Genomic DNA, 16,224 nt, shown 5'->3' on the forward strand with positions numbered 1-16,224 from the left:
TCAGGTTTGTGGATTATGGGGACTATACAGTGTGCTCACAGCTCCTTGAATAGAACGAACCATTTGCGGCGGTTCAAACAGCGAGTGGCCAGGGTGTTTGGTGTCCCTGATAATGCTGCTAGCCTTCCTCCTCAGTCAACTGGCATAAATAGTTTCAAGGTGTGGGAGCTCCATCCCAACAATGCTCTGGGCCACCTTCACCACATGATACAGGTCCTCTGTACAGCTGAATCAGGATGCTCTCGATGACACTCCTGTAGAAATTTAGCAGCAGTTTCTGTGGGAGCTGGGCCTGTTTCAGCTTCCTGAGGAAGAAGATTCTTTGTTGGGCCTTTTTAACCAGGAGTGAGGTGTTGGAGGTCCATGTCAGCTGTTTTGACACATTGACTCAAAGGAACTTTAGGTTTTCCACGCTTTCCACTGCTTCTCCATGTATGTGGCAGGGGAGGTGTACTCTTTCCTTAGCTCTCCTGAAGTCAATAATCATCACCTGGGTCCTTTGTCTTTACGCCACTCAGCCAGATGTTCCACCTCAAGCCTGTCGACAGTCTGTTGTGTCATCTGTGGATTTAATTATGGAGTCAGAGGTGTGGATGGGGGTGCTGTTGTGGGTGAAGAGTGTGAAGAGCATAGAGCTCCGCACACAGCCCTGTGGGGTTCCTGTGTTTAGGATGAGGGTGGAGGATGTTGCTGTGGCCGGTCTGTGAGGAAGTCCATGACCAATGAGCACAGCAAAGAACCAAGGTCCAGGCTGTACAGTTTGCTGACTAGTTTGTGGGAGATTAGAGTGTTAAATACAGAAGTAAAATCCATGAATAGCATCCTCACATAACTGTTTGGACCCTCTGTGTCATAGTGGTATGGACAGCTGTTCTAATGGCATCCTTTGTGGATCGGTTTGCTGAGTAAGCAAAATGGTGCTTATCCAGATCAGATGGGATGATGGTTCTGATATGTGAAAGCACGAGTTTCTCAAAGCACTTCATGGCTATGGGTGTTAGCGCCACAGGGCAATAGTCATTTAGACACTTCACAGATGATTTTTTGGGGACTGGAATGATGATGGAGGATTTACAGCATGTAGGAACAGCAGCTTGCTGTAATGAGAGGTTGAATATTTTACACCTCTGTAAGCTGATCGGCACATGCTTTTATTACCCAGCCAGGCACTCCATCTGGGCCTGTCACCTTGCTTTCCTCAGGGTGGTCCTAAACTGGTGATCCTAAACCAGTTCTTTGCTCACTTAAACACTCAGAGAGGGGGTCTGTATGGAATCAAATAATGGTCATAAATATTCTGAGCTTGTGAAATGGTTTGTGAATGTGTATAAAGTTTTGCAGCTGTAGAAATATTTTGTGCATGTGTGAAAAAGTTTTGTGCACACAGATATATATATTTCTGTTAGTGAATGTCTGCTAGCGCTACCAAAGTAGCAGCATCAATGCTGGCAGGAACTTTTCAGGCTGAAGGCAAACCAATAGCTCGCAGTATTACATACTGTTGCTCTGCTTTAGCATGTTTGATTAAATAAATAATGTAAGTGATGCTAGACTAACCATTAAAACATGCTTCTGAGAAACATTGCCCTGAGCTAGTTGTTTCTCCAGATGGATCAGCAGTTGGCGTTGCTGTATGATAATGTGTTGCTCTACCATTGATGATGTTGAAGCTTTATTTCTAGCATATTTTTAATATACCCAGTCTTCCCTTGTGCCAAGAAGTAAAATAATTTCCTTTGTGTGTAGTTATTAAATACATCAGTGAGAAGCAGTGCTGTATAATCACCCATTTGCTGGTAGACATGAGTTGTCATTCTCATATTTCAGATGCTGAAGGAGGCCAAAGACTACAGCTCCATCCCAAAAGTTCAGAGGGCCATGATACTGTAATAAAATGAGTGTTATCAGGGCCGAGGATGACACAGCTTTGATCCAGAAGGCCAGATGAACCATGTCAGTTTGGTTTACAGTCTGCAGTACCAGCCTCGACCACTCAGGAGTCATCGAAGATCAGATTGCACTGTTGTGCAAGAGGTGGTTGTTACACTCAAGTCATACATACAAAATATGAATATTGTTCCAAGCCAATCTTTGGCCAGTTATTCAGTTTTTCTCTAAATGCGTGCTGGATTGCAAAGGAACAGTAAGTTCCTGGGGGTTCATGTGGTCAACAACCTGTCCTGGTCCCTGCACACCTCCTCTCTGGTGAAAAAGGCTCACCAGCGTCTAAATTTCCTGCAGAGGCAGAAGAGGACTCATCTCAATCCATCGATCCTCACCACCTTCTACAGGGGCACCATTGAGAGTGTTTTGACCAGCAGCATCTCTCTCTGGCATAAGAGCTCTAACACCACAGACAGAAAGGCCCTGAGGAGAGTGGTAAGGACAGCAGAAAGGACTACTGAGGTCATACTGCCACCTATAGAGGATCTGGCCCAAAAACGCTTACTGGCCAAAGCGACGTGCACCCTGAGAGACTCCACTCACCCCTGCAACAAACTGTTCTCCCTCTTGCCTTCAGGCAGGAGGTAAAGCAGCCTGCGTAGCATCACTGTCAGGTTCAGTAACAGCTTCTACCTGGCTGCTATCAGACTGCTCAACAAAATAACACACCACTGACTGTGCTTCTGTGCTCTTCTCTCATCCACAGCCAGGCAGCTGCTATACAAAAGTGCAATATTATTTATTTATGCATGTGCAATATAACACAATCATATGTGCAAAAACTCTCCCTCTTCCTTTTTATGTTTACATTCCTTACACCTCACACCCGTGCAATGTCCAGAAATTATTTATTTATTTTTAATTTTATTATTTATTATTGAGTTTTGTTTTGTTTTTATATAGATCTTCTTATATTCTGTTTTCTTTTTATTTATCTGTGTTTTTAACGGGACCTATGCTCGTAATTTCGTTCTGCTTTTTTGCTGAATGACAATAAAAACATCTTGAATCTTGAAAAGGGTGGCCATACTGAGTATTCAATGCCTCCCATGCTTGGTCATGGGCTTCCATCCGGGAAGCTTCCTTCAAATACACACCACTGATGTATTTTTTTGGTGAACAACCTGTCAGCTGGATTTGTGCATCACCGTTCTATCAATGCCTTAAAACTTGTGCTTCACTCAGACTTAAGTGGGTCCCCTGAGAAGACTGAGGGCTCGAGTACAGGAAGTCTGGTGAGAACCACTGTGCTATGTAGGGCTTGCACTAACAATGCTTCATTTTTAGCGTTGTTTGTTTGTTCATTGTTATTGTTTGTGCTTGTTTATTCTCTTTTAATTTCTTTATAAGGCACTGGAGGACAAATGGCCACCTCACTGTGTGCTGTTCTACTTTTGTCACAGGCCTCACCTGAGTCAGCTTCAGAGTACGCTTTAAGCTTAGCAGCTATTACTTGAAGATCTCTCTGATTTTCCATTCTGTTTTAAGTTCTTTCCTCTGTGCAGCGATTGCCTCCTCCATCTTCACTTCTGCTTTCTTTGCAGCAAATTGTGCATCACACTCTGCTCTTTTTGTTGTGGTGCTTTGCTGTTCTGATGAACAGCTTGAATGGTGGCTACGAACAGTAGATTTGGAGATTGTAGTCTCAAATATTGACTGGACATACTCTCTGTTGAGCACCAAACAAAATCTTGCATTTTCTGCCCGAGCATCAAATTCCTCTTACCCCACTTCACTCATGCATACTTTCATTAGCCCCATTAAATCTGTTGTTACTGCTGTGCAGGAATCCATCTTTCTTCTCATCTCAGTAGAAGGTGCTGATTGAGATTGTATATTTTCATACGCATCTCTCACTTGTGTCTCCAGCCCTTCAACAGCATCCATCATGTCACCCAAGTCTTGGTCGGAGCACTCATCCTTAAGTTTGGTACGTATAACACTAACTTGTTCTTTCTACCTTTCATATAGCATGATGAATTTACTCTCCCTCTGAGAGGCCTCTTGTTGCTTCAGCTCCAGCATTTATGAGCTTAACCGTCTTTCCTGTGAATATTTCCTGGGTTCGACTGTCTTTGAAGTGACTCCATCATTACTTTTTGGTGTATTTCCATTTTAGCATGTATGTAACCTATGAGTGACTCTAATCTCTCCTTTTCAGCATCATCAGTTTGTGATTTTAATTGTTCACCTAACCTAGACAATTCTGCTTGAAGAGATTCAGTTTGTTTACTAAATTTACCACCTTGCGATTTTTCTCTGTGAACTGACATTGTACGTTTTAGAGAAGACATTGTATCTGAGATGACTTTTGTTGTGATTTGGCGCTATATAAAAATTGATTGATTGATTGATTGATTGATTGATTGATTGATTGATCTGTCACCAAGTTATTGCTAAATATGCATGTAAACCTTTTGCAACTATGTAATTGTCAATGCAGTCCAAGAACTAATATTTAGTTATTTACACAAATAAACCCCCAGTGCACTCCTTTGATTATGCATTTGATCTCTCAGTTCAAAAACACCATTAGAACATTCATAGCAATGCAACTGGTAAAGCAGGAACAACAATAAGTATTTGTCTTTCACGCTTTACAAATGTCCATAAAATTGTAGCGGTAGCATAGTTAAAGCTGATGCAGTTTGCAGAGCCACACTCCTCTGCCTGAAGACGGCAACGGGATGAAACAGACACTGCACACTGAAGCCTGTAGAGAGGATATTTGCAGAGCTGTATCCACGCTCGTAAATGTCACCCTCTTTTGGTGAAATCGTGGTACTTTCAACCCAGTGGTGTCAGGAGCCGAGATTCTCATCTTCTCACATGAATCGGTGAGCCTCTTCTCCAACGTCTTCTCCGGCCACACACTGCCCAAGCAATCATGCTTCCTCCTCTCTTCTTCCGGGACACACACTGCTCCTTACTTTGAATTCTCAGCCGCCATGTTAGCGGTACGTTTTCACCGTAGCTACACTGGTTCAATGAATCAATGGCCACACATCAAACAGATGTCTTTTGAAGATTTATTTTATCTCTCTCTCTTTCATCAGCAGACACCTTGAAAACTACATGAAAATGGTTTAAAATATACATTTATCAGTCATTTTAAAGTCTCTCAAGCTAGTGCCTATTGATAAACATGTCCAAACACATCAGCACAACAGAAATGTGATGAAACAAAATTACTGGAAATGTATCACATTGTCCATGTAAAGGCACATCAACAAACATTATACACAAATATAAAATAAATTAAAGATAACGACTGTGTACACCTCTTGGACTATGTGCAGAATAAGGTTAGTTTGGGGCCGTATATCTTTCTTCTGTATCCATGTTGGAGACAGTTTACAATGCCGTTCCACATGCTGCAAGGGTTGTTGTTAAATTGATCCTCAATGTGCTGTTTGTGTTTGTGCTTTGCATCCCTGATGCCTCTCTTGAGTTTCCCCAGTGCTTCACTGTAGGCTTGTTTGTCACCTGGCCTGAAAGCTGCATCCAGCTCCTTAAGTAATGTCCTCACATTGCTGTTTATCCACAGCTTTTGGTAAAAAAACACTTTTATTGTCCTTTGTGTTAACACATTTTCTGTGCAAAAGTTAATACATCTCATACTGATCGACAGCACATTCTTCAAGGTCTGTTCTCTCTGCAAACAAATCCCAGTCTTTATTATCAAAGCAGTCTTGCAGCATTGATGTGGCTTCCTCAGACCATACTTGTAAGGGAGAACGGGGTAACATGAGCCACTTTTTACATTTGATGATATTACCATTACCATTACCACAACTTGCCCCAAGGTAGGGGTGAAATGACCTTGGGGATGGGGTAAATTGAGCACTCTAGGGGTAAATTGTGCCAAATGTTTAGATAAAACAGTTAAAATGATAAAGTTCAACTTAGCAAATTTTAGACATATTAGAAACTGTCTCTCTTTGGATGCAGCCAAGATATTTATGCATGCTATGATTCTTTCCCATATGTCGAAAGGCCTAAACGCACTGGAAGCATCTGACCCGCGCGTTTTGAAGTACACCAATTGTTTTTAATGGCCTAACACGCACTAAAAGCGTTATGAATGTCTTGACACTCCGACCTTGTTGCGATTTTGGAGCATCAAATGAGGACCCGGTGACCAAAGCTGTTTTCTCTGCAGGCGAAATAGAGATAGCGCGAGCCAGAGCGAGAGAGAGAGGGACAGCGCGGCGGTGGTTGAGTACGGAGAGCGAGCAGTAGTGAGAACAAAACCTCTGAATGAGAAAAATTAAACGTTATATTCTGATTATTTCACGGCAGTCACGTTTTAAAGCACAAATAAATAACCATCACACAGTCAACAGATGATTTACTGTGCACACAGACACTCTTAATTTCAGTTTCATTTTCCTCCTCTGCATTTCTCCTTTTCATTCATTCATTACATCCAACTAATGCAGTGGTTAATACAAAAAACAAAATGAAAAACCTGTGTTGGTTCTGTGGTGGAATTTCAAATCTGATGCCTGCAGTGCGCCATAGGAGCATCAATTGACACACGTCATTTGACGCGTGTCAATTATCGCAGTGCGTTTGAGCCTTTATTGCATCACATGTTGGGGGCAGATTGGAAAAACAGCCATAATAACCCTTAAGTCCTTGTACAAACAATCTCTAAAAACTCTGGACAAAAAGCCAATGCATTTCCATCACTGTAGGATACTGAAGAAATACAATTTACTGAGCTTTGACAATTTTAGATTATTTTCAAATTTGTGCCTAGTTTATAAAATTTTAAATGATTTGGCCCCTCCTCCACTACGTGACTTTGTGTTCACTCACTCAGTAAGTTCTATTTGATCCTCCATAATATCCTCTATACAAGATTGTACCATACCATTTCATGGCACTGCATTTGAGCAGTCAGCTTTCTCTGTGAAAGCCACAATTCAGTGGAATGTCCTAACTGATGATATGAAGAGCTTCAGTTCCATCAGTACATTCAAAACAAAATTTAAAAATCTGCTAAGAGCTACTCAGCTCTGTGACCACTGAATCAAAATTTCATGTCATGGTCTTCTCATGAACGCAAATAATCTTGCTTTTAATTTGACAAGCTTACATTATTAATTTCTAGTTGACATTGTGAGTGTATGTGATGTGCTATTGTGTGTAGGTTTGTATTTTGTATAATGTGTCCTGTGTGTTGTTTGCTTAGTACTGCTTGTTATTGTGCTGTTATATGTTTTAATTGTAAGAGACTGCAGATGAAAATTAGCTTAAGCTAACTCTGGTGCAGTACATCGAATGTTAACATTTTTGTTTAACACTGTACATGTTCCCAATAAATACAGTACAACATGATGTGAACTATACTTCCTTAATTTGTGGTCACATGGTTACTTTTGTTTATGGTTACCTAGATACAGGGGGTGGCTCATTTTACCCACTGGCTCGACTTACCCTGTTCTCCCCTACTGTCCTGATAGCTGGTTTTGTTCTGGGTTAAATTTGAAAAATTAGTTTCTTAAGACAAATCACATGGAAATATAAAAGTGCTGTTCACATTTCAACCAAATGTAGCTCAGTTTAGCCTAGATCTCTAGACGTTTGTTGACCTGCAAATCACCATGAATCCTTACTGGGAAGGTTCAGAGGTTCCCCTGCAGACATGTTTTAAGACTCAAGTATAATAATATGTGTCTGATATGGTTGGTTTTATTTGTCTAACATGGTGTTTCGACAAAATAGTTTGGTTGTCATTATAACTTGTTAATTCTTTAGGTTACATAATGCATATATCCCTTCATTGAAAAATTCAGTATAAATCAGTGGCAAATATTTTTCATTTCAAAATTTCTAACTGTGGGATGTCTCCTACTTCACTGAAAAGTCCATTCTCAGTGTATGTGCACTAGAGCTTCAAGTTTCCACATCACACTAGTTTTGATATCACAAATCATTCCCGTAGGTACGTGCCTTTAAGTCAGATTTAAGGTGAGCATAGGGAAACTTTGCTCTTTCTGCAGATGAATGTTAAAAACAAACTGCACACACATCATTCGAGAGAGAGCCATCCAACTAAAATAACAAGAAAAATGCAATTTTGAGTGGGACTTTAAGCATGACTTTATTTAGGAAGTATCACTATGTAAGAACAATATAATTTAAATTAATAAGTGGCTTAAATCTAGATTTTGACAGAGGGCCACAAGTTTAGATAATGCAGGACCTACTTTAGTTGTACTTATGTAATTCAATGGTGCATAATCCTATAAAAATATACAATTAATCAAATTGCCAAACTAACTGACCCACTCTGAACTTGAGGTGGCCTTGACGATCCGGGGCCCTTGGACAGTTGCCTGCTTTGCACGGATGGTACCCACTTTCATAATTTATAATGATGATAAAATCGTAATCGTAATTTGAAAATCTTCTGTGTGCTTCCCCTAAAAGTCACATCTCAGATGCTCTGGGTCACTCGAGCGTGACAGAACAATTCCTTTTTTTCCTTTTTTTTTTTTCGTTCAGCGCGTCACAGTTTGGATTTTTCTCACAGCTCCTGAAGACAGCAGTACACATTCAGTCAGCGCGCCGAGCAGCCCTTGTTTCAGTAGTAAAACCATGTAAAGATGGCGGAGTTACAAATGCTGCTGGAAGAGGAAATTCCTGCAGGACGTAGAGCTCTACTGGACAGTTTTACTAATCTGGAAAGAGTAGCGGAGTACTGCGAAAGCAACTATGTCCAGGTACATGCTCGTATTTTATCACCCGTGTGAAAGTGGAGTGACATGTCGGCGTACTGTTAGCAGGGAGTCGGCGGTTTGAGAAGAGAGTGGTGGCATTACTGTACCATGCTCCGTTATGTAGCTATCGCATGACAGATAAAACAAGCCGAATTCAATAGAAAAGCAGACCCATCTTATGACTGAATGGCTACAGCCTCAAAGTCGATTCGGCTTACAAATATTCCACCAAACACGGTTATTCTTATGAGAATTCAACTTTTATTACTGGTTTACGCTGCACTGCGCTGCGTTTTAGTTAAAGCTGACTGTGGGGATGCCATGTGTAATTAAGTTAACGTAGTGAGCTAGTTTTAAAAGTTGTCGTTTTACTAACCTGAGTTTTTAATTGGGTTATTGCATACGTGGCGAATTAAACAGCGATTTGTGTTATTTTTAAAAGGCCTTCAAGCATCTTCTATCAGCTGTGTGTCATTTACAGATAGGCATAGAATTTTTACACGGAGATGTTTTTATAGGAGTCTGGCGAGACACATTCTCCCAATTAACCTAACTGTTAGCGTATTGATTAGTATAACGCAAAGGATAGTTTGTATCATAAATCACTGACGGAAGAAACTGAGCTACACTAACAAAACGATGCTGTTTTAACAAGGCATTGTTGTAATGTTTCCTTAAAATCTTAATTTCAGTGAAGTCAGTGAGATGATTTCTCCTCTTTCAACATTTCTCTATTTATTATTTTTTCCTTCCTATGTTTAATATTATATATATATTTGTATATATATCATATAAGTAAGGTTTTATTACTATTATTATGAAGTTGTCGTAAGTCTGGTTTCACACCAGTCAGTGGAAAGGTATGGATGTGTACTTGGCATGCAAACATTCATTTTTGGTGGAAATGAAAGATGATCACTTTACTGATAATTAAAAATGAATTAATAAGTGGTTCCAGATGGAATCCCGATGAAATTATCCAAACTTAACAAAGCAGAATTAGTACAGGAGGATGCTAATGAGAGTTAAATTTGGCTGAAGGGCTGTGTGATATGACCAAAAATACATTATGAGTACCTTTACATATTTACCTTGACAATGATAAATTAATGATCACTTTATAAAGGTTAAGATGTACATTTTAAACAGTTGGATTTAATGCTCTGTCATGTTATTGGCACATTCAGATTAAGTGTTCAATCATTTAGTCTGTAAAATGTAAGACCATAGCAAAGGATGCCCATCACAAGTTCCCAGAACCAAAGGTGAGGTCCTCAAGTTGTTCTTTTTTTATTTTTTTGCCAGACCAACAGTTTTAATATTTTAAGATACTCATTAAGATACTTTTTTTTTACAATGTTGAACAGAGTAAACCAGCAAATGCTCATGTTTCAAAAGCTGGAAAAGCAGCAAATATTTGGCATATTTTGCTTAATAAATAACTTAAACTATGAGTTGATTGAATATGTGGGCAGGCAAGGCTGTTATGAACTGTTTTTCCTCAGTTGGCTCTGAACACACACCTGTTAAGTGCCAGAGACAAACTGCTTAAAAGATTTGTTTTTATATTTGTCAAATTTCAGAAGCTGTGTGTGTGTGTGTGTGTGTGTTTGTGTGCATGTGTGTGTGTGTGTGTGTGTGTGTGTGTGTGTGTGTGTGTGTGTGTGTGTGTGTGTTTGTGTGTGTGTGTGTGTGTGTGTGTGTGTGTGTGTATGTGTGTGTGTGTGTGTGTGTGTGTGTGTGTGTGTGTTTGTGTGCATGTGTGTGTGTGTGCGCGCATGCGTGCATGCTTGAGTGTGAGTTTTGCTGTCAATCAACAAGATGTATCAACGGTATCCTTTTAGAGCCTTTAAAGGACAGGTTCACAATTTTTCAAGTGTGTCTTAAAACAACAGTCACGTGTCCATATGAACACTGAAAGTGGTTTTCCTTGCTGTAATTATTCCTCCTGTTCATACTGGCTATTAAAAGATTTGCTTTCAACATAAGTGGGAAAAAAAAGTTTGATGCAGTATGATGTTGGAATCAGAGATGTGGCGCTACTGTTATGAGGCTGAATATCGTGTTGTGGAATTGGACACAGCAGTATGGAGGAGGAAGCAACCACCGGAGCTACATTACAGCCACAGCTAAAAGACGGGTGCTGTGGCCAGAGTAGCTTTGCAGCATCAACCGGTACTTGGTGATGACTGTCAAACTTTGCGCTGCTTTTGTAAACCTGACTTTGTTTTCTCAAAGAATACTATATCAGACTTTGCCAACTCTGAATACAGAACAGCACAACCGTAATTTATGTGGCTGTGTTCAGCTTGAGCACAATCAGGTCCCGATTCCTTGTCATCCATAGCAATAAAAGATGCGGCATTTGGTGATAGTTTTTAGTTTTTCAACACTTTGTCCATGATGGTTTCCCAAACCAAGCTGAAATGGAGACTGCAGACTCAGAGGTTTTGTTTGACTGTCCACTGATGTGCTCTGGCAGCATTCTGGCTTGTGTACAGCTCTCTGTACATTTGCAATAATCCTCATACCTAACTCCAGCACGCCATTTGTTTTTATGATACTTGCACACTTGCAAAACAGGACTAGATGAGGAAAAACATTTTGGAAATGAAAATAAGACTATGTAAAGAGGTTTAATGCTGCTCAATTCTAACATTGTCTCTGCTAACCGGCCACGGGCAGTACATTCTGGTTGTTGTAGGATTTCCACCATTAGGTAACGTTCAGATCGAGAACTACTCTGCATTAAAACAGTACAGGGGCTACAATGATGGGGGCATGTTGTTTAAGGTACCAGTGAGTGAAATACAATCCAGGAAGTTGAGTTAGAGGTACAGATTAATACATTTAAAGGCTTAATAGAAGCCAAAACACCATATAGAAGTTTGTAATACTCACAGACAGGATTTTACAACTTTGGAAAGTTATCACTGCGGCAACCTTTTTATATTTCTTTGCAACAATCACAAGGTAAACAGTCGAATACGGCGTTCGTGTTACAAAGTATTCAACCGGGAATGTGTGCTTGCATGTATGTGATTGGCCAACACAGTGCCTTGCCAGATGACTTTGGGTTGCGTAGCGGGAAAAGTTGAGAATGTGCGTTAATGCACTGCCCCCATTCAAATGAATGGGAGAGCTGCATATTTTCACGCACTGCTGTTTTCGCTCTGAACACAGCCTTAGAGGGATAGGGGAATCTACAGCCTTTTTCTCACTTTTCTATGGTCATATGGTACCAATTCCAAGTCCTCCCATTTACAAAGTTGAAATTCCTTTTTAAGCAACAATAGGGCTGAACAATTAGAAGAAAATATCTCATTGCAATTTTATTTTGACCAATATAATATATGATTGTGATTTTGTAAATTGTATTTTTTTTTTTTTTAATAAATTGTATTATTTATTTTATTTATTAATAATACTACAGGCCTGTAATTATGGTCCTCATAGTTTTAAACTAGATATAATTATACCAATTAAACCTATCTTGTTTCTACATTAAAAGTTTTTTTAACCAGTCAATTAGCAAAAAGTCAACTTTACTTTGTTTTACATAGAAAAATGGCCCAGTTTAGGTCACATTTATTAAGATATTACATTCATGGTATACTTAACATTATTCAGTAATATTGAAGTATAATCATTACGTTCAAAAATAGTATTACATTTATCGATAACAGCTACATATTTGGCCATCATAGTAATAGTGACAAACTGCTGGTAAATCACTTTTGACAAAGTTTTGATATTAGTCTGATGAAATCTAATGCTACGGTTGATTGATCTGCTTTTGTAGCTACTTAAGCTAACGTTAGCTCCAGACCTAATTGCGATTTCAATGTAAAACAATGAATTGTTCATCCCTTTGCAATAATGAGTATCTCTGGTTCTCACAATGGTTAATTCAACAGTCTTTTTTCCATAGTTGCTTCTGTATGCCCCTTTTCTTTCTTTCCTTTTTTTTCTTTATTCCCTCTTCATTTCTCAATTTCCATACATCTTTATTTTCTTCTTTCATTTCTCTTTCTCCTTTCTTCCATTCTTTTCTCCCTATGCTTTGTCAAATTGTCCTTTTTAAAGTGTTTCCTTTTTCCTCTTTTCCCTTGCTTGCATCCTTTCATCCTTCCTCTCTACCTTTTCTTTTATTGAAATGACTCATAACACTCTTTTTTGCCTTAATGAGCAATAACTTTCTCCTCTCAACAATCACATACTGTCTTCTTGTGTTTCTAGTTCATTAGACTGTTCGTCCAAACTGGGCTAACTGGGCTAACTCAGTACCCACTTGATGGCCTACTTTTCCGCTGCCAGCAGATGATGTGAGTTGTTACATAATCCAGTCGTGATGCTGATCCTGTTTTATGGGCTAAATATTTGGATTCAATATTTGGACCCATGTTAAGCCCTACTTGGCCCTGTGCCCCCCCCCCCCATGGGCAAAGTGGCCACAAGTGACTATCTCGGTTAAATCTGTCTGGATTTATTTAACCCAAGGCAGCTGCTTTTCATTATACTGTTTTTCATATTTTTAATTAGATGAACAGAAAATATAGAAAATGAGCATGTCTCTCATAGTTAGACCTGAAACAAATGAGGGAATCCTATTTGAAGTATACTCTTTATTACTATTCACTGGCATGTGATGAGCGTCATTTGTCATTATTTTTGCATTACGTTAGCATATACATAGATGTTGGCAAAGTACTGAACTCACTACACACAGCACGCCAGTACTAGCATTACAGCAGTGAGATTGGTCTTCACTGCTGGAGATATAACATGAGTAACAACCCTCTTCCCTCTTACTCCACAACACACCGACCCCCCTTTGCTTTACTGAAGACATTTAGCCAGCTATGTTGGTCAGTAAATTACACTTTCATTATTCACATACATGCAGAAGTGATTTTTTTTGTCTGCTACAACACACACACACAAACACACACACACACACACACATATATATATATAAAATTACCTAGCTCTGCATTAATTTGAAAGAATACTGGTATAGTTAAATCTTTGCATAAAGCAATAACGTGTCTTTCTATCATAGTCACAGCAGATGGTCACACTGAGCCTGATAGCAGCTGGCTACACAACACAAGAGCCACAGACTTTGCTGTTGCTATTTGCTGTTTTGGGATATTCTGTACACATCATCTATTGCATGTCTGTCTGTTCTGGAAGAGGGAACCGTCCTCTGTTGCTCTTTCTGAAGTGTCTTCAATTTGTTTCCTGGTGAAATGTTCTCCCTTATCTGAACTGTGCTTTGTGATATTGAGCTGTATTTTATAAAATTGGCTTGACTTGACAGACTCTGAACAACAACCCATATCAGCTTTCCTGCTAATGTCTCCTGCTTATTCAATTTATAAACATGAACATAACTTCTTCTTCTATCTTTTCTTTCTTAAGGAGGTTTTAGATAGTTTTATCTATGATGTACTGGACATTGTAAACTGCTCACTAGAGACAGGCATCTTCCCATACACTCAAAACAGCTTTTGTCAGGCCTTTACTCAAAAAGCACACTCTTGACCCTTCTGTTTTGAGTAATTTTAGGCCCATTTCACACCTGCCTTTTCTAGGTAAGATTTTAGAAAAGGCTGTGTTAAAACAGTTGGACGCATTCCTGCAAAAAAATGAGATCCATGAAATATTTCAGTCTGGCTTTAGAAGAGGTCATAGTACCGAGACAGCACTTATAAAAGTAACAAATTATCTCAGAGTGAGTGCAGATAATAAAAACGTTTCAGTCCTTGTGCTTCTTGATTTAAGTGCTTAAATCACAGTCAACCATGAGATACTCTTACACAGACTGGAAAGTTTGATTGGGCTCTCTGGAACCGCGCTGAACTGGTTCAAGACTTACCTCACTGGCAGAAGCTATTTTGTCAGCCTTTGTGAACATGTCTCCAACAAGCATGACATTCTCTTTGGTGTTCCTCAGGGTTCAATTCTTGGTCCACTACTGTTCTCCCTGTATATGCTCATGTTCATGCAAGCTTGGAAATCTGGCTCTACAGATAAAACCAGAAGCAAAAAACTTGGGTGTTATCCTTGACTTTGAATTGAATTTTAAAAGTCATGTCCACAACGTTACAAAGACAGCTTTTTATCATTTAAGAAACATTGCAAGAGTCAGACCCGACCTTACTTTGGAAGATGCCAAGAAACTCACTCATGCCTTTGTTTTTTCACACTCAGGCTACCGGTAAACTATGCTGTGTTGTCTTTGACCTTTTTTTTTTTGGATGCGCACAAATAGGCGGCTGTGGAGAAAAAAAAATAGAGAGAATCACTGATCCTACTTTTGATGTCAAAGGTCAAAACTGAACACTCATTTTGATCGATTTTTCATTTAAAATCGAAATTGTGACGCCTCTAGTGGAAACTATTATTGAAACAGTTTGGTTGTGCCGCAGTGGAAAAGGAGGAAGACAGAGTGGAAAGGAGTCAGGACACCTACTCATTTATGGTTGCTCAGACCTGGTTCTTATGATGTGTTGTTCAATCACGTTGGAAATCAAATGTGTTTATAGTTCGGAAAGGATTCACTCAAAGCTGACCGTCACAGAGAGGAGAGGCGAGGAGAGACAATATTGTTTAATTATGAGGATAACGACACATATTTTAATAATAACAACTGCAGCGACACTACATGAGCATGGGTAACCAGGGTACCTTAGCTAAGCTGGCGAGCATACATCCGTGAGCATGCTACCCACATGCTACTGCTAAGTGGTGCACTGCCAAAATGTTCTAGGTGGAACTCAAGTGCTAGAATTATTGTCAGAGTAAGTGGATTATTAAACTATTTTGACAGTAATTGTTTGGGTCACGGAGTATACAGAACTGAGAAAAGTCATGAACCGAACCGAACATTCTGTACTGAATGATTTGGGACAAATACACAAACCGTTACACCCCTACTGGACAGTAGGGGTGTAACGGTTTGCTTTGACAAAAAAGTCCATGTAAAAATAGCAAACATCTCCTAATGTTATAAAAGCTGGTAAATTGATGTGAAACTGAGGGAAGTGAAGCAAGAAAACTCTGCATCCATTAATCAACATTCATTTTTCATAAATCCCAACTTGGGATTTAAATTTGTGCCTTTTCTTCAGTGAAGCCTCTGAGCCGGCCTGTACTGAGCATGCGCCGATCTCCCTGCCCCCCACAGTCACGTCCTGCGTTGTTCCCTCTGGGTCCTCCACAGCTGGTACCGGTTAGTTGTCAGCAGAGGTAGTCGTAATGTAACTCGACCTCCTGCTGCTCATTGAAAACACATGGTACCGCTGCAGAGGCTTGACGTCGATGCTGGTTGTGTGTGTGTGTGTGTGTGTGTGTGCGTGCGTGCGCGTGTGTGTGTGTGTTTTGTGTTGGAAACGATTGGTTTTCCAGTTGAAGGAGTATCAGCCTCCACCGTCAGTGTTGGTGCCAGGAACAGCTCCTGCGGGGGCGAAACAGGCTGAGCATTTGGAAAGATGGGTTTGTGATCAGAAGCTTGGCAGTTTCAAACCAGAGCAGGAAATGTGTG

The 16,224-nt window shown here is 39.8% G+C and overlaps 1 protein-coding gene across 3 annotated transcripts in view; it reads left to right on the forward strand.

The window, feature by feature from the left end:
• Window positions 1-8,273: 8,273 nt before the first annotated feature.
• The window catches only part of LOC122991968 (abl interactor 2-like), a 55,923-nt gene continuing 47,972 nt past the window's right edge, over window positions 8,274-16,224 (forward strand). For 2 of the 3 annotated variants that reach the window (XM_044365463.1, XM_044365465.1), the window contains exon 1: window positions 8,285-8,678. In XM_044365463.1, the coding sequence (XP_044221398.1) occupies window positions 8,562-8,678 (117 nt within the window). In that variant the 5' untranslated portion in view covers window positions 8,285-8,561. Of the gene's footprint in view, window positions 8,679-16,224 lie in introns of all 3 variants that reach the window. The other variant, XM_044365462.1, reaches the window with a different exon arrangement.

Source organism: Thunnus albacares, chromosome 11, assembly GCF_914725855.1.
Source record: "Thunnus albacares chromosome 11, fThuAlb1.1, whole genome shotgun sequence".
Lineage (NCBI taxonomy): Eukaryota > Metazoa > Chordata > Actinopteri > Scombriformes > Scombridae > Thunnus > Thunnus albacares.